This window comes from Galleria mellonella, unplaced genomic scaffold (genome assembly GCF_026898425.1).
Source record: "Galleria mellonella isolate WM207_F2 unplaced genomic scaffold, CSIRO_AGI_GalMel_v1 utg38, whole genome shotgun sequence".
Lineage (NCBI taxonomy): Eukaryota > Metazoa > Arthropoda > Insecta > Lepidoptera > Pyralidae > Galleria > Galleria mellonella.
The window spans coordinates 6,354,646-6,374,949 of NW_026442090.1; the positions used below are offsets into that span (position 1 = coordinate 6,354,646).

Here is a 20,304-nt window from a genome sequence, read left to right on the forward strand (position 1 = left end):
ACGGAGAAATCATATGATGAGTTCTCTCTTTATATATTAAAAAATATAAATTTCAAAATATACTAATATTACCTCTGCGGTGGACGGTGACGTTGCTGGTGACGACGGCGCCGTTGCTGTGCACTACGCACGCATACGCGCCGAAGTCGAGCGGGGTGACGCGCGCCACGTGCATGAACGAGCCGCGAATGTCGGTCACGTCGTCGCTGCAACATACATAGTTGTTCAAAAAAACATAATGAAAAGGTAACCAAATTTGATTGAAATTATCACAGAAACACTTAATAAACTATGAACTCATTAAGTTGAATTACCACGTATAAATGTTCCAATAAATTAATAGATTTTTCATTATTATGAACATTGGACATTAGCAGATTGCCTTATGGTCATATCAATTTGTTTGTTTATATTTACATTACATTCAATTGAATCTTAGCGAAACACTTTACACGTATAACTGAAACACTTGGTGTTTTCTGATCAATATATTACGTAAATACAACAAATGATTACTTATTGTATAATTGTTTATTATTATCGCTTTATGGAAATCTGTATCAACCGATAATTATTATGCAAATGATTATGAACCGATGTAGTATAATTAAAATAATAGCATTATTAATTTACATATATACTATACGTATAGACATATATAGACGGGGTAGGTACGTAATTATTTTAATGAAGTCAACAACAGTTACAAATAGAAATATATTTTTAGTTCATAGTTAGCCATAAATAATATAGGTTCAGCTTATACAATAACTAAATGTTTTCAATGAAAATTTTCCGATTACAAAGACTAACTTTCGTTTAAGATTTAGGTATTTTTTGCATTACTTAATAATGTACACTATTTTTTTTAAAATAAATCTTAAATTAAGCAGCTTTGAACCTTTGACTGCCTTATCTTATTTTTAATTTATTCTCACATTAGTCAAACAACAATTAACGTGTTAAATGCAAACATGTTATTGAATTCTATAAAGAGTTACCGGAATTTTAGCCGGATGCGACTGTTTAGATGCTATTGGTTCTAAAACATATTTAAATAGCAAGAAATACATTATTAAGATATTTATCCTCACCGGTGCGTCCTGGTTTCGTTTTGCGTAGGCAACAAATCACCCTCCGTGCCGTTCGGCCATATTTTTCGCCATCGGAGGTCGCTAAGGGCGTCGGCTAAATACGATTTTCCTAGAAATATGACGCCAAGTATTCATGTATTAGAAATATATTATTCTATGTATATACGTATATTAGCTTCTAAGAAGTAGCCTTATGTCGAACATCATAATATTACATAGTCAAGTTTCTTATTCCGTAAGGAGTGGCAACGTCTATATTTATATTGGTTGTGTTTCGGTTTAAAATTATAGGGTACGAACTTATAACGCAATAGTACTTATAAATGGCAATGTACAAGGAGTACCATGGTTGTCACAATGCATTGTAAGTGTTCATGTCTACAAGCGACGGTTATATTCAACATCAGGTAGACCGTAAGCTTAAATACCATTATAAGTTAAATAAAAAATATGCGTTCAAATTAAAATATACGATTTTACATATTTCCGAATGATCACCAAAGATACCTACTTTGATTTATTGATAATCATTTAATCAGTATAGTAGATAAATCATATTACATTTTACATGTGCTACATTTCTCATACATTGCGACTAATGAAGATAGAAATATTTCACTTCTTGTGTCAAAAATTCGCTTAGGCTTCTTAATTATCGCATGCATTATACAAAATAGATGACAGTCCTGTCCCGAAGAGTTATTCATTAAACATAATAGAGGCGATCTATTTTTTAGAATGCAACATTATTGCAAAGTATTTTGTAACATGTAATAACACTATTGTTGAATAACTTTGAGTTAAGAACTTGTCTGGCATCCCCGACTTTAATTCGGGGATATAGTAACTACACTAGAAACGAAACATGAATAAAGCCGACATTAATATCGCTGTTTTTGTATTTCATAAATAATGTAAAAATAAATAAACATTCAGTTTGCTCACCTACGAGCGCCTCGCAGAACAACCGTAGCTCGTCACCCTCGTCTACCCACTGATCTTTGGAGATGAACATCCTTCGAGGGCGGTCGATAGGTTTATCTATAAAAAATTTATACTTTATCAAATTAATTGGATATCAATACTTTAAACAATATATAACTTAGCACTGGTTAGCTAATAGATTGTTAAATTAAAAGATTCAATGACTAGAAACAGTCTTTGTCATTATATTACGGATCTTTTGTTTATTACGAACTAATTGCGTTATAATGATTGAACGAATACTGCCAACAAATATATGGCAAATAAATAATATTATTATTAAATCTTCAGCCGACTTCAAAAAGAAGGAGGTTCTCAATTCGATTTTTTTTTATGTTTGTTAATTCATAACTATACCGATAAGGACATTTTTTTATTTGAATAGATAAACTTACAAATTGGTTACATAGAAATTTTAACAAAATCGGTTTAATAGTTATTAAATTAAAATGACTAGTTTTGCCGCAATTGAAGTCGGCTTTTTTTTTTAAAACACAATCTTATTTGTAAATTTAATTAAAAAAAAAACAACACTATGTTTAAGTATGGTTTTTACCGATAAAATTGGCCCCACTCTACTTATTACTTACTATTATAGTACTGTTTAACACAAAATGATAAATGTCAACAAAGAAATTTATTATCAGCCAAATATACTTTTGATAATATAAGAAAAAAAAAATAGATTGTGAAATTCGCGCCCTTTATTGTGTCTTGCGTCTTAAGCACGTAAATGCAATTTTACATAGTCACTTACCGAGGATATCAAGAGTGATTGTATGAACATCGCTGTGGGTTTCATTGCTGATCCGACAAGTATAGTTCCCGGAATCTGAACGGGTAGCGCTTCCCGTGTACAGTGTCTGGTTGGCTGCTTCTGGGTACAGGATCAGGTTTGACACTCCGGCAGACCAGGGATACGGCACGCCGTTTTTGAACCTGTGAAAGAGATTCAAAAACCTTTATATAACTGGTAGGTAATATACACCGTATTGCAATATTTGCAATATTACATATATTTTTGTTTATACAAACAAATATAATATTTAAGTATTTGTATCAGTAGTCACGTTAATAGGTGTCTTTTTTAATTAAGGGTATTATTTTCTCGTCGCTATAAAAACCACCGTTTTCATATTCCCATCATATACAAGAACATACAATATTGTGATTCTGACAAAAACAACTGTCAAGATCCGTGTCTATGTGTAGGGAATAATTCGCAGTAACAGCTAATGGAGTGTCACAGCGGCGGTGACGGGGTGGCGTAATGCAGCTGCCGATGACAATTACGTTTCCACGAAATACCAGATTACATTCGCTATTATTGAACGGTCAAATCATGATTCCACAACTCGATCACCGTTTGCCAATCATTTAATACGCCTGCGTACTATACTCGTAGCTAATCTCAACGTAAATCCTCGATTCGATTTAAGCGTGCCAGCTGTGAATCGTTAGCGAATCAGCTCTGCGCAAACAAAACGTCGCGATCCTAACGATTCCAGTGAACAGTAAAAATTTGCGGGAGCCGTTTTTGAATCGTTTGAAAGGAAAACAAACATTTGAGCGATGTTTCATCGCAAGGCCACGATGGGTATGCTTCCTAGAAGTGACGTCTTGCAACATCCATTGGCCGTGCCCGCTTGGGCGTAGGTAATATGAGTGTATGGGAGGTGGTGCTCAGTTGCTCACGCCTGCGATTACGTGGTCTTACTTCTAAAAAGTATCTACAACTGTGTATACACATACTAAATAGTGCTAAAGACATAAGTATTTATTAAACAAAACAATATTAAGTAATGATGTAGATCACGTTTACATTCTCATCAATAAATTCATTACAATGTGGAACATTGTCATTTATGAGACGGTAAACCACAAAGGACTAATTAATTTAGATATATCTTTCACCACATTATAACAATACTAAAATGATGAATTGTTTCTATAAATTGAGATTCATATAAAGCACAGAATGCACCCAATAAAGTTAGAGCATTTTATAACCCTATTCGTGCTCAATGCCCCTGGGAGAACGTCTAATTTTAACATTTTTACAACTGACTCACGCAGCGTACAGTAATTGTGATTTAATTATGAAATTATCATCTTCGGTTGTTTGTGTACACAAAGTGGGTTACACTTTATGTATATAAACCTATCTATTTGAAATCTTAATTTATGATATCGAATAATTGTTAATCTGCCTAAAAGAGGTCGAAGTTCGTTTATGTGTAAGAAATTATTCTCATATTTAGACTCACAGTCCTTGAAGAAAGTGACCCAGTTTCATAAATATCTGTACGTTGGATTTCAAATTAATTTGCTATGTCATACAAATAACATGTTTATACTCTAGCACAAAGATATGGTTGGCTTTTATCGTGCTATATAGGTAAAGAGATGGTTCAAAAATACACGTTTATAATGATACTATATCGCGATTATGTTATTAATAAAACTATGGCTGTTTACTGATACTTAGAAGCATGAAGATAAAGACAATACGATTCTCTTCAGACTCACCTATAATAACTTAAATTAAAAAAATAATTGCAGTAAATTCATGCCATTTCTTATTCGTATAATTAAATTAATTGTGGCAAATGTACTTAATTATTTTAATGATTACCTACAGATAACTATCAGAAACAAGAGCACCGTTGTGTAGCCAAGTTTTAAAGAGAACAAAAGTACATACATCATACAAACGCAGTTGAAGAATGCCGTCGGAACATGACACGTATGCAACTGTGGGCAATTATTGTCATGATGATACACAGGTATTCGTAACAAAACAACCGCCCCTAGGGACCGCTTAATTATCCTGTTTGTCTATAACAAGCGAGCCGTCGAACTGTTCGACAGGAATTTATATAGCCGTTATTAGTTCGCGATACCTCCGCCTTATTGGGCTACAAAAAACCAATTTTACAAAGCATAACTAGGTTTTTCAGTGTGCTTGATTACGTTCGCGATTGTTGTAGCAGTGCAGCGATGAATGAACATGTGTTCATAATTTCGATATTACCATTACCAATACCAAATTGGTGTTATAATGAAAATAACACCATTTGCACTTAAGATCAAAAAGAGGATAATGGTATAAATAATACTTATATTAAATAGACGTGACTATAATATATACAGAAAGATGCATAAGCATTTTTAATATAGTCTAATATAGGTAGAAGTGTTTATAAAAGAACCTTTTAATTAAATAAAACTGTCAAAATTTCAATCCGTCACAGTATTAATAGTACTCGCATAGTTATGATATATAATAAAATTGTAACAAATCGATGGATAATAATATGAAACAGAATTGCTATAAAAGCACATTTATCTACATTAAATAAAAAAAAAACCCTTTAATCTTAGTATTTATACTCATTTTAAGATTAAGAACTTCGAATCAATATGTAATAATAATAATAAGTGACATTAAATATTGTCACATTTATAATTAAATCCTTCGTCTATACGAGATAACAGTGAAGGAAGGTCTGAAACAAAAAACCCGATGAGGTCATCCGCCGTCTCCCCTGTTCGGTCTGCAGCCCTGCGGACTGCGAATATTTCCTAAATAACACGAACCGGTCTTTGACCGCGCACAATTTGCACTCCTGGGAGTTAACCACAAATCGTTACCCTACAACCGATTCCAGTCTCCAAAAACGCATTCCTATACTAAGATAATCAATTAAATACACTTACGACAAATTCTATTTTCGTAATTAAAAAATATTTCCAGAAACGTATATATGTAGATAATTTGTTTAATTAATGATAACTATATACATATATAGATAGATAGATGGATAATTTATTTCCATTACTTCCAGCACACAAACAGTAAAAGACAAATGCAAAGTGAAAAAAGATAAAAAAAAAGATACATGTACAATGTATATATGTATATAGTTATTATTAATTTAGTTTATTATTTTATTTATTAGTACATATATTGTTATTATTTTTTTACGGAAAAATTATAACACAATTGTAACCTTACTTCCTTACTAATATTATAAATGTGAAAAAAGTCGGTTTGCTACCAGTGACTTCACGGCTTTACCAAATTTTGTTAACGATGTATTGTATAATATGGAGAGGGGCATAGGTTACTCGCTCTGCTTTAATCCCCGTGAAAGAACATATTCTGGGCAAGCGGACGAAATCGCAGGTAAAATCTAGTAACATATACATTAAAAAAATTTCTTTTCTTTTTCCTTTATAGCTGTTTCTCAAATTTTAAATAATGAACCATGAAGGCTTCGTGCTGATTGCTTTTGTGGTCGCTTGTAGATATGTAGATTATAGAAATATAAACTACAAAATTATTTTAAAAACAACATAACGCATTACAGTTAAATAATTTCTAAAGATATAGCTGATGGAGTAAAATTTAATTCGACTTGAACAGTTGCTCAAGAAAAATCATAAAAAAAATAGCAACATTTTTACAATAATTGCAATTTTTACTTTTGTACGTTGTTGTAATGGTTACGAAACTCTGCTTTAAGAAAGGCCCTACATGCACTTAATATATGCGTTTCACTGAGCAAGTATTTTTTCATTGTAACGACATAACGATCAGAGAACTTTCTTTGTTCGTCTGTGATCACGAAACATCACTTATGCTGTCAATTTTGACGAATGTTCGTTCTCAGCGAAAACCAATTATTTACGAGAGCTAGCATCAATTTCGCGGTAGCCGTTTGTACAATTCCTGTGTTTGATGACTGTCATTTTAAAACAAGGGTTGTCAATGTTTATTCTAATATTTTATTTGAAATACTAAAATACCACTGCATAGAAACAGAACCATAAATATGCGTTCAGTTTAATTACTACCATTATCTATATAATTACTATCCATGATACTCGTATTTTAGCGACATTTTATTCATAACAGTTGTAAATTTTTTACTGTTTGTTTTAATATACATTAAACATCTCTTTTACAGCTAAAATAAAACCATCCTCGCGAAGTTATCAGAATCTTGAAGAAAATCTTACTCAATAAAATTCATTAAGCCTTAGGTAAACAGAGAAACGGATGCGGTGGCCGATAGTACAATTTTAATAAGTTACACACATATTATTATTCACATTTTAATAGTTACATGAGAGACATTTTCTTTAATTTTAATCAGTATTTAACCATACCTAAAATAGAAAATGCCATAAAAGTGAACAATTTCAACTAATATATTTTGAATTTATAATGTACGATGTCTATTGATAGATTAATTTAATGGCTAATAATGGTAGTTTGTAAAATATGAATCGTAATGTAATGTTGTTATGCATGTATTTAATGATACATAAAAAAAGGATGGACCGATAGACACAGCGTGTAAATTGAAATACCTACGTACTCTGTACAGAAAATTTGGAAAATCCGTAAGCGTCATGTCATGATGTCACCAAGTTTTAATTTAAACCTTGTACGCTACGCTAGAATGATAAGTCGTAATTATAATTGTTGTTCTTTAGTCCGACTTTTTGCAATATGTAAACAATTACGTCAATATGTAAAGTTCACTTGGTTTGACAAACTGAATATTTAAAAGCTTTAAAGTTTTTATTACCTTATCACATTTAAGCTTATCAACATTATATAAATAACATTATCAGTATATTATAATACGTTGTACTGGTAAAGAAACGACCCTCTTACATTTCAATTGGCGAATTGACATAAAACAATCGAAGCTAATTTCGTTAACTTACCTATGTCAATGTAACTCAAACTTCTCTACTACGATTGGTGATGGTGCTAATAAAAAGGTATTGTTTAGGACTCTACGATATAAGAGAGAAGGAAAAATTAACTTTAAAATAGCTAACACACTTAGGTTCACGTACAACTTAGAAAGAGGATTCGCCTAAGACGCAGATCTGACGATTGCTTACTTGATCTGTCACTGTGGGCCTTACCTATAGGTATTTAATTTGCGATAAAAAATTGTAGACAGAGAAAGAGTATGTAATTTAATTATAGTTAACATTCTTCAAAAAAATCAGTACCTATAGCCTAGGGCGGCTGCAGACTGGCTATCAAATTGAGGGTAGAGAAGCAACCGACCGCACGACACCACCAACCGTTCGTCTGCTGATAGTTTCTGTGAAGCTACAGTAATTACATTACAACCATCTTTAAAACGCAAGCGGGCAGTGTTGCCCACTTTGTAGCCTAATCATCATCTTCCTGCTCTTATTCTATATCTTTTGGAATATAGTTATTTATTTTTATTGACCATATTATAAAAAAAATGTCTGGTACAAAAGGCGGACTTAATACTATAAAGCATTTTCTCCCAGTCAACCTTTATTATCTTTCTATCTGCCATTCATTTTTATTTGTAGTCATTTCAGTATTCACTCTTTTTCAGTAGCCTTAATCTTAATTTTACAACTTACAAATTCATAAATATATTTCTTTTTTGTATTTGACTTGTGTCTACAGTCTTTACTCGTTTAATTGGACATTGCCGTCAAATAATTATTGACTTTGTTTTGTTTACTTTAGTACGTTATAATTTATATTAATACATTTGGATTAATTTCAATGAAACTTTGTACAATAACATACTTTTTATCTTAATCTACTCAAGCAGGCATAAGTAAAATAATCCTTTGTAAATCACTTACCACTGTATACATGTTGTTAGGTTAGGATATTTTAGCAATTTTCTTTTATAACAAGACAAACTAAACCAGAATCTTTTCCTTAAATTAAACATATTTTATAGCTATAGACCCATAATAGCTGCTGGCAACACTGGCTGCGGATGGGATAGGATAGTCGGGATCTAGTTGTGGTATAGTTGTCGCGTACTGCACACAATCACCGACATAACGACGTCGCCCCTACGATACTCAGTAATCACACGTTTGCCAGTCACGCACCGATGACAATAATAATAACTACACGTTAGTTGTGGGAATTGAAAAAGTAACATTGTTACAATTGCAGTTTACAAATAACGCCTGTAGGAAAATGTATATACGTGGTTTTACCCAGTGGATTGAAAAAGAACCGGTCGCTTGACTGTAATAACAACGATACAGACAAAAAACTGGATTACATTGTAATCATTTTTGTATCAGTTTAAAATTACTGAATATTATTTAATTAATTGTAAAGGATATATTTTACCAATTAATATCTGAATTTTCCTACAATCCGCTCGGTCAGCAGACTGATTTAGCATACATGGGATTCATTAGGGATATTCGTTAATTTAATACTAAAGTTGAATACTACTAATTAATACTATAATTGGATTTTGGGTTGATATGTTATTTATAACTAACTCTATATACTTATATTATAATGAAAGTAGTACCTTACCTACTCTATATTAGATACTTACGTTCACGGATATTAATCATATGCTTTTATTGTTTCTTAATTGATTTTATATTAAACGATGTCATGGAGTCGTATTTAGGTCCGATGTGTTCAAATCATCCGTCATATTTTTTCACCGCATTGGAAACGTTATATTAAACAATAGTTAGTTTTAATCTGGATGCTAAGAAAAATTGGCTATATTTTTTTTTATACAACTTAGAATGGCAAACAAGCTGACAGCTATCTGATGGTAAGTGGTAACAGTCACCTATAGACATGAGCAATGCCATGGGCATAACAAAGTATACTGTTTCGCCCATGATACCCCCATGCGTTGCCATTCCTGAGGACTCAGGTATTATTCCTCTGTACCCTGTAAATTCACGCCATATCCCCACCCTTCAAACCGAAACACAGCCATGAAGTTAGAGAATGAAAGATTTTAAAATTAAGACTTGTAGTCAATTTTATTTAATAAAAATATTTATTGATATCAATACCGTTAACTATTTTATAATGTTTATAAATAAAGTACCAATAAACAGTCATTGCATTTGAATGAAGTAAAAATTTCCGTCACATAAATAATTCTATAAAGTTGTTTTTTTTTTACAACACAGGGGGCAAACGAGCATGCGGCTCACCTGATGATAAGTGACTACCGCCGCCCATGATCACCTACAACATCAGCGGCATTGCAGGTGTGCTGCACGTTGTTACAAAAGTACATAACAACTTTATAGAAAGCATTTTTATTCTAGTAGAGTGCACAATCCACGTTAAAATTATTTGTACATTATATTAAATAAAAGGTACCTTATCTTCAATTAATTAACAATATTAGATAAAATTAAAAAAATCCATATTACTTATCTGGAATGTAATATACAGTTAAATGCATTTATTTAACAAAGATAATTATATTGAAAGTAGGTTTACACATCTCCGTTAACGGTGCGCAATAATAATACTGCAACGATTGGACGTTCGCGCGCACGCACACTATCTGGTTTTGTGCAACAAGCCATTCGATAAATTTTTGATTTATCGTTATTTCTGCTAAAATTTATAATCAATCCACGTATTATTATCGTTGGCCCTTTTAAGATAAAAAGAGTCGGTATAAGGATATATGAAGTTCGTTACAAGTGCATTGACCGTTACATGCATGGGTTAATTATTTACATGTAGTGCAGTGTAACCGCTGTAACCGCCGGTAGGTATAAATGATTCTTGTTAATAATAGAGATACGTCAATAGCATTTCCTGGACAAGTGTAGTAATCGCGTACAGTTATGTTGGGGATGAAATGGGAATCGTTGAAATGTTCAATGGAGCGTTTAGAAAAACGGCGAACTACCGGGTGTGTCGCAAAAACGAGATCGCTAAGCAACTGAACAACCGAACGGTATAACTGGCGACAGCTTGTCTTGAGAAGTTAACCTGTATTGAGATTGTATTTATATATTATACATATTATGCATAAAATAATAAATAAATGTATTATTCATCTTATTATTGGACTAAATTTCTTACGTAAATCTATTTTTTATACCATTTAATTTTTTATACATATTTTATAATACATTAGTTGGCTGTCTGTGTCCTTTCTGTTCTTAAAAGCCAATAAGGTAAACAGACTTGATTTATTAGTGCATCGTTGTCGTTGGTTTCAGTATTCTGCTGATTGACGACTCAGAGACGTGATATTTCATGAAATAAAAATATACTTATTATTTTTTACCGCGACATTGCAAACTAATTTTGAAATCCACAAACGAACAAAAACGTGATATATATTATATGATAAAATACATCATAATTCAAAATAGTGCTCTCGTCAGTCCATACATTCCTGGGCTAAACCGACATAATATAATAATTTGCGAGTCCTCTTCACCATCAGGGTTAAATATATTACATTTACCTCGTCCCGGATTTTCAGACTTGGACCGATCAATCTTCTTTGTATTTAGACTGCGCCATTAGTAACCGAGTTACAGTCTTCCCAGAATGTTAACCGCCGTCTGGCTTTGCGAACAGGATAATGTATAAAAATTAATAACGAACGTTTTCAATCATTTTATTTACATAATTCTAAGAAATGCTCGTATAGAAAAATTAACAAGCTGTTGTTCTCTTTAATGTAAATTAACAAACGGAATATTTTTTTTTTGTATAATATACCTAAAAAAAATTGTCTCTTAACTAAATAAAGATTTAGGTCTAAATCAACATATTTCGTTTGTCTTAATTATTGAAGTAGCGATGATAAGAATTATTGATTTAATCATTACTGTACAAATATATAAAATATATTATACCAGAGGGAGACTTTGTACAAAAGTCGATTGCATGGGTACCTCTGTCCCATTCGTGTTTCAACCGTGAAGCAGTTGTGTTTGCATAGCTGTGTTTCGGTTTGAAGGGTGGGATATAGCGTGAATTTACAGGGTACAGAGGAATAACACCTGAGTCCTCAGGAATGGCAACGCAGGGGGGTATCATGAGCGAAACGGTGTGCTCTGTTATGTTCATGGTGCTGCTCATGTCTATAGGCGACGGTTACCACTTTCCATCAGGTGGGCCGTCAGCTTGTTTGCCATTCTAAGTTAAAATATATATATATATATATATATATATATATATATATATATATATATATATATATATATAATATATATATATATATATATATATATATATATATATATATATATATATATATATATATATATATATATATATATATATAACAATGGAATGGGACTGAAAATTCCTAGAAACTTAAGATTTTAAGGAATTTTCTGTCTGTAAATTTTTTCCATATCAGATATAAAAAGAATTGAAGATTAAAAGATCTCAATATATTTTTAAATATTATCTATCAATGAAAATATAAAATGACCATTAAATTATAAGACATTATATGAAACATTTCGCGATACATAGATTTAATGTAATGTTCCGTACCAGGAACAAGTATGCATGACTTTCGTTATGGCAACTTAGAAAAAACGAAGAGGAAGAGGACAGTTTGTATTTGCGTTCTTGGGTCCAGGGAATGTGGTCCTAGCATTAGGTCCCGGAACAGCTAAGCGGCTGCGTATGGTCAAGGAATGTTGCGCGCTGCCGACTCCCGTCTGGGAAAATGTTGCTTGCTAGCTAGTGTCACTATAATATTTGTACAACTTGATTCAGGTAGACGATTACTAATTATATGGAATATAACAAAAGTACGAAACGATTCTACCGCGATTGTATTCTCAATACCCATTAATGGTTAAACAGATTTATTTTAGAACTGCAGTTAATATAATATAGAATTCAAAATGTGTTTACTGGATAACAATCTGCCGATTAATCTTGTAGTCAGTTCAGGATTACTTCTAGATGATGTGCTCAAAGGTATTAGTCGCTTGTAAAGCCATAACCATAATTAAATAAATAGTTCTAGATCACCTAGACATTATTATTGTATGTATATAGAAATATGGGATTTGTCCCCTTTGAATGACGCTAATTTATCAATATATAGTTACAGTTAATAAAATAACTATACTAAACCGTAGCCAACCAAACTCGGCTTAGATTCTTGAAATTTTATAGATTTCTTATATACTGTAGGTACTTAGAAATTCTAACAGAACGGGAGATACAATATCAGCTAGACAAAGTCAAGTAAACAGCTAGTTTTAGAATGTTTATTATATAAATAGGAAAGATTGCAAAGATAATAAATATGCATACGCGGTGTGCGAGAATAATTATTAAAGATGTGTCAGGACTACATAATGAGCTCATTTTGAACATTGTGGCTATTTCGGGACTGGCGTGGATGAACAACACACACTGGCCCCACTGCCACCGGTATTGACACGTAATATGCATAAAGCTTTGTATTTAAATTGAAGCTATTGTTCCTATCACCAAACGGAAACAGGAACTCTACAAATAATTTATTGATACCAATCTAAAATTTACAACTTCCTATCTACTTATTTCTGCAGAGCTTCTGTATAAGTCACTGTTTAAATTTGAAAGTTATATTTTAATTTAATAATTATAAATAATGATAAATATAAAGATAAATTGATACTTATAAGGAATTTGAAATATCTGTATTAATATGAAAATATGTTTATATGCGTAGTAATGACAACGCTTTAGGCATTCAACAAACAGATTTTTCTATTTCTGCATTAAACAATCTAATTTAATTAATTATATTGGTACATTACTATACTTTCTAAATAAAATTGGTATAAAAAACTAACTTTTGGTATACGTTATGTATAACAAAAGTTAGTTTTGTTTTTAAACTGTTCTATTTATATATTACAGTATTACAATATTATATAATTATGGTTGCGTATCACGTTCTTTATATATAGATACCCCATTTAAACGAAACCGCACCCTTAAAGATCAAAGATATGTACGAGTATATGATCGAACAATGTCGATTTAACATTCGGTAGCTGCTCGCGGTTTCTTGGCACTACGTGAAACTGCAAGTGCACAAGAATTTATTATTGTCTGGAGTCACGCGACGAATATTAAAGAAGTGTTGTCTTCACCTATAGTTGCAGTATATGCCGTGCGTGTCGGCATCGACCACTCGATTGTGCGAAATATTAAATATTCGATTCCGCGAAACGGCCGGAAATGACTGTTTCATTATGCACGGCCGGTGCGTGAAATGATCGATTTGGATAGCGCGAAGTGCGATGGCGCTCCTCTTCCCGTAACTCAGATAAAGATCATTGGAACAACAAACAACGACTAAGTAGATGAACTTGACAACACAAAGCTGTGATAATTTACTCATAATCAGTATTTACCAAAAACCATGCGCAGTATGGTCCTTATATCAGGGTTACGTAACTGTCACTGTATTTGTATTGTAGAGGAGAAACTTTACCTTTTGTTATTTATAGATTATAAGCAAGTAAGTTTAATGCAGAAATATAATAGTTGCATACATTATTATCGAGTTTAGTTTCTTACACTTTTTGTTAATACTTGTAGTATTAACAAAGTCATTACAAAAGTTCATTATTATTCCAATTTTAACTTATCTATCGCCAACTATTATAAGCTAATTAAAAATCTATTAAGTTTTATATAAAACCTACATTTTACTGGGAATCCCGACATACCTATCCATTACACGGATATCCGTTAAGTAGAATAAAACATATATAAAGTCAAGGTAATATGCTATTAAAGAAAGTAAATCGAGTAGTAATGCGACAATTTAACTTGTTTAAACATAATGTGGGTTCCGTGTAACTCATGTTGGCCACCACTGTAGATAGATGGACGGACGGTCGGTCCACGACGTCAGCATTATAATTCACGGCGCTCGGCTGTTGCGAGATGCACGTGCGATAACTCGACTCTCATTACAATTTCTTTTACAGTGATCGATTTGTATTATGTAATTGATACTGGGATGGCTGGAGATGATTAGCGCGATGTGCCTGGATGTTGTAGATAGAAAACCAGTGTGCGTGACTAGAAGCACCGGACGAGCGAGCAGTGGGGGACCGCGAAGCCGGCGGATCTCTGTGGCGCGCAGCACGCAATCATCTTCCCGCTAATCGGCCAATGTATCGGCAGACTCACTCGTGCAATTAGGTTTCTCGGTAGCAAATGGTACCTACTAATAACATATGCGCTATTCCCGCCCAGAATGCTCCTTACTTATGCATTATTTACAGTTAAATAAGCAGAATTACTGCTTCAGTGTCTGATGGTTCTTAAAGTGCAAATGCTTCACTGACATTCTAAATAATTTACTTTCGAAGGACGTAACGGTGCCTACAATATAAATATATATTTTTAAATTACATTTAAAAACAAAATATTCAATTAAATAAAATATTAGTTATTGCATCATCCTAAAAATTACTGAAAAATTGTTTAATATCCTAAACGGTCGTCGTGAAATAAATGAATAAAGATTAAAAAATGCAAAATAAATAAAATATTAAATTAAATATAAAATTTCACGCAGATTTTATATATTATATTAAAGCAAAATTAATTTTATTATGAATATTTTTCTACCTCACATACAAAAATATCACCGAAATGAAAGTTTAATCGAAGTTTTGAAATGTAATATAACATTTCGCTACCTGCGCCAGCTAGGTTTCTCATCTCATGATTATTTATATACCGTGTTATGTTCTAGATATCAGTATATTTTAAGCATTTGTATTAAAAGAGGAACAAATTATGTATATTTGCATATTAAATATAAAGGGCACGGGTAAGTAATCCTTCGTAAGTTTGCATGCTTCATTGAGCAACGTAACGGCAGCCTTGAATTAGGCCGGCTGCACATCTAATCTCTTATAAGAATATTTCTCATACTATGGACTCTTATATATTTATATAAGTATATTGTATTCAATATTATTGTATGTACTATATCAATGCGGATATATCAAATTTCACTTCGTGTTTATCTCTTTTTAAATTGACTACAAAAGTACGAATGTTATCCGGATATAAAAGATTTAAACGTGTTTCATTGATAGATAATGTGCAGATAAAATTTTATATAGAATTTCTGAATTCCATGTTTATAAACTGTGAAAATCTAACACCGAGTTTTCATCAAACACATTATGTATTATTACTTGGAGAGCTTTATTATAAGTTTTGTGCAGTATATCTACACAAAATCATATGTTTTTTTATATATTGTAAGTGAAAACGGTTGTTTTTCACTAAAATTAATATTGCAAATATAAGATATTTAACAATAATAACTTATTTTTCAGACAAAATATTCAAGTAACATCTAGTTTAAGCAAGAACGTTTTAGAATGTGCAACCGCACTAAGGTTAATTCCCGCGTACGACAGGACCGGCTCGCGTTCTGCAGACACTTATTATAATGAACAATGATAACTCCAGCAAAAAGCTTATGTAAATTACCAACATGACACTGTAATTATTGAAATAACTTGGCATCAATTAAAGTCCTTGCCGAGACTAGCACAAGTGAATTTAACGACCCGTTTACGTCAATTACGAGTCGGGTACAGTGTTGTAATCTTGAGAAATGTCTTGTTAACATTTTTTTTGTCAATATCAAGTAGAAATAGACACTAAACCAAAAAATAAACCACGAAATAAATCTTTAGGGAAAATGACTGTTGATCATTTACGTCATAATTGTTTTAGTCATATTACACCACAGCTACTATTTGGCTTCTATGTGCTGATACATATGAAATGAATAGGCATTATCGCTTAAAATACCTATTAATATTTATTTATAAATATAGTTATTAAGTTCAGTTGCAAGTGTATAACAGAACAAGTATAAGCTTATCTGTTATATTTATTTAATATTATTACTAAAATCTTACACATTAAATAGGAATTAAACATTTCGTCTAAAGACTATGGTACCTGTGTACATTTCTGCAGTAATATTACCACTTTTTATTCTTTGCATTTTCTTACTCTATTGGAATTGCCTGCACATTTTGAGGTTTTTTTGTAAAAATTCGGTAGCGAAAATAATTAAAAAGTATCCTACGTATTAATCTACGATATTGTTTATCTGTAATTCAAGTAAAAATAGTCGAACTTTTATAATGTAGTTAGATAATTAAAATTTTATGTGATGACTAATGATAGATATAATACTTATCCAGATCAAGATAAAACTGTTTTACCTATAGATATAATATTAATTAAATATAGGTTGATTGGTATTTTTTTTTCAAAATTGCAAATCTATCAAATATAGGTCTTTAGAAACCAAATAAACCGGACCTCAGAATGACGTCAAGCGATACAGTGAGTCAGAAAGCATCTGACGGTCACTATAAATTAACTTGCTATGTTTTTAACTACAAAATTAATGATTCGCTCCACCTCGGTAATAGCTTACAATTGTAATACCTTATGAATTTGAGAATAAGGATCAATATTGTGTAATACAACAAAATACAGTTATGTGAGTGAATATATTAACTTGGCATAGTGACCGTCATCACATGGCCTCTATAGGTACATTTGATTATGTTTTCTTAAGTTGCAAGATACTGAAAGTTTAAAATAACGCTTTGTTACAAAAAAGAAGATATTCGCGTTCAATTGAAATTTTTAAACAACTCAAGAGGATAAGAATGTCAATTCACCATTATTTCATTGTGTAGGTTAAATACAAATAGTCACGAACTTGTACGTGTTACTATATTGATGTCAATCAATAAATCATTGATCATTTCTGAATTTACTTTATAATTCTATTCTTCCAATCGATATAAATATATAGTTTATTTATGTATTAGTCTCACCTTGTTGCAATTTAAATTTTGTTATTTTTTTTGCGTACCACAAAATGTGAAATTATTTATTTTAAGAATTCGCGATATCTTCGGGAATTGTGAAGCGATTTTGATAATTTTTCAATAGTCTTATGGTTGCTCCCATGCCCCTGTAATATAAATTCTACTCGATTGGATGTCAATATAACATCCAATCTCAACTCTCAACAAACTCAATGGGAATATATAATATATTTCCATTGAGTTCGATAAAAAATAATATAATTCTTATATAAAATTCTTAATAAATTTTTGGACACCATATTGTATTTTTGACTAATGCTTGCAACTTAATATAGATAATTTGCAGAAGGGATTTTACAAAATTGCATAAGCGAGCTGATTACGATATGTACTCTGTTTACAAATTCTAAGTAATAAAAAGACAATTTAACAGTTTCGAAATCGTTGCAAATCTATGTTATTTTTAAGGATTATCAAATATCAATTGGGCAATTTTATATTAATTAAAATTGTGTTATAAATATCAGTTAAAACCCTGTATGTATATGTACATATACAAATTTGGATAAAGAATTCAATATCGAAGAGTCACACGTTAATTTAGAAATAAATGTAATACAAAAACAATACAAAATTGCGGTCTCAATAACAGTCACTAGTTGCCGATTTCATTCTACACTAAATTGCATCATATAACGTTCATCACTGAGTTACAAAAGAGTGATTTGTGGATCTAGTGACCCCTAAAAATCAATATTTACCTATACTATACTGAGAATGCGACACCTCAGCGGAGGTCTCAGACTCGGAACAATTCAATATTTGCGTTAGGTGGGCGGGAGGGAGACGGGCAGAGGGCTAGAGGCGCGCGCGCAGCTCGGCACGTTGGTTTGTGATGCTGCCCGAATGTTAATTTTCACGATGAAGCCATATGCCGGACGTGCTCCGACGACATAACGAGCTCTCGGGACGCATTTCTCGAAACCCATACGAATCGACGCCCGTGCAATATCTCTATTGTTGCATGAATTATGCCACGTTACTGAATTAGTATTTTGACGCAGACAACGCCTGAGCAGTCAGGCACGATCGCACTTTTCATACAATAGGTACATTTCGCGTGCGTGTGACTAGCAAAAAGGACATTCCACACATTATCTTAATATTCACGACAAGACAAATCAATATGCGACGTTCGTTCGTATTGAAAATACGCCGGTTCAATATCCGCAACTTTAATGGGAAACTTAATGACATTGAACTAAACGCTCCAGGTTATAGGTAAAGGTTAAGGAAAAGTAGCTATATAACTATTTTGTCTGAAAAATTTATAAGTAATTATAAAAATTAATCATTAAATTTTTTTGTCAAATCTAATTTCGTTTATCTAAATCTTACTCGTATGGTCAAAAAAAGCTAAGCATTTTAAAAATGCTCGTCACTCATTTTATTTAATGAGTAAACTTGCTTTAATAATGCGAAACTTAGCCTTAAAAGAAAATAATATAACAATAAAATTTACAAGTACTTTAGAAACCGATTAAAGCAAGAGCAGGAAACGTATTAAGTCGCGGTTCTAACTTCTATGATTAGAAAAACAGAAAACCGAGCACACTCAGCGAACCATGTCAAGTAAACATTGTTTATTTGTGGAGAAATGTACGTATTCGTAATGTCGAAGTATCGGCGTGTGAACGGGTGGTGGTCAACGAGCGGCAAGCATCCGATCTCGACAAACTGACATTTCCGTTTGAAATTATAACCGTTTACCAACTTTCCAACGACACAAAGTTATCCAATACCATGGTCACATCCACTCACACAAGGCAAACCTAAGACTGGCGCGACAGTCGACTGTTTGTTCCGAGAAAATAAAGCTTCAAAAATAGCCAATTTCACTAATGTGAAAAATATTTAAGTTTATACATTCATTTTCATAATTGATTACTTACCTATGTAGACTTGTGATTTAATATTGTATCTTTATGTTCCAGATCTGCTTTATAAAGTCAGGTAGATAGGTATCAAGGTTGCATACACATCGTCGCGGAATGTGAACACACCTTCCTCCGCTTTGTGCTGTCAAGCACGATGAACCCATGAATGAACCTGGTGTCATATTACACAAGCCTCAAAAAAGGAGATTTAATGAATGCAAGGAAATACTCTACAATCGACAGTTTTTGATTTTATGATTCAGAAATTATTATATTTCCCCTTATCATAAAAAATATTCGAAGGTAAAAAAAAAAATAGTAAAAAACACAAATATTTATATACCGTCTAACTTTAGTATCTAACATATTATATATATATATATATATATATATATATATATATATATATATATATATATATATATATATATATATATATATATATATATATATATATATATATATATATATATATATATATATATATATCATAACAACTAATTTTGCTCTTTAGACTCTTTTGATCGAACGCCATATATTAAGACTCCCAATAAATATAAAACTATATTAAAATTGAGAGTGTCAACATAGTCAAG

At 31.9% G+C, this 20,304-nt stretch overlaps 1 protein-coding gene across 2 annotated transcripts in view; it reads right to left on the reverse strand.

The window, feature by feature from the left end:
• Window positions 1-20,304, reverse strand: part of LOC113522466 (uncharacterized) — a 43,947-nt gene that overhangs the window by 6,225 nt on the left and 17,418 nt on the right. Inside the window, exons 3-6 of one of the 2 annotated variants that reach the window (XM_052897885.1) lie at window positions 2,836-3,017; window positions 2,040-2,135; window positions 1,095-1,203; window positions 73-206 (exon numbers count right to left, since the gene is read on the reverse strand). In XM_052897885.1, the coding sequence (XP_052753845.1) occupies window positions 73-206; window positions 1,095-1,203; window positions 2,040-2,135; window positions 2,836-3,017 (521 nt within the window). Of the gene's footprint in view, window positions 1-63; window positions 207-1,094; window positions 1,204-2,039; window positions 2,136-2,835; window positions 3,018-20,304 lie in introns of both variants that reach the window. The other variant, XM_052897886.1, reaches the window with a different exon arrangement.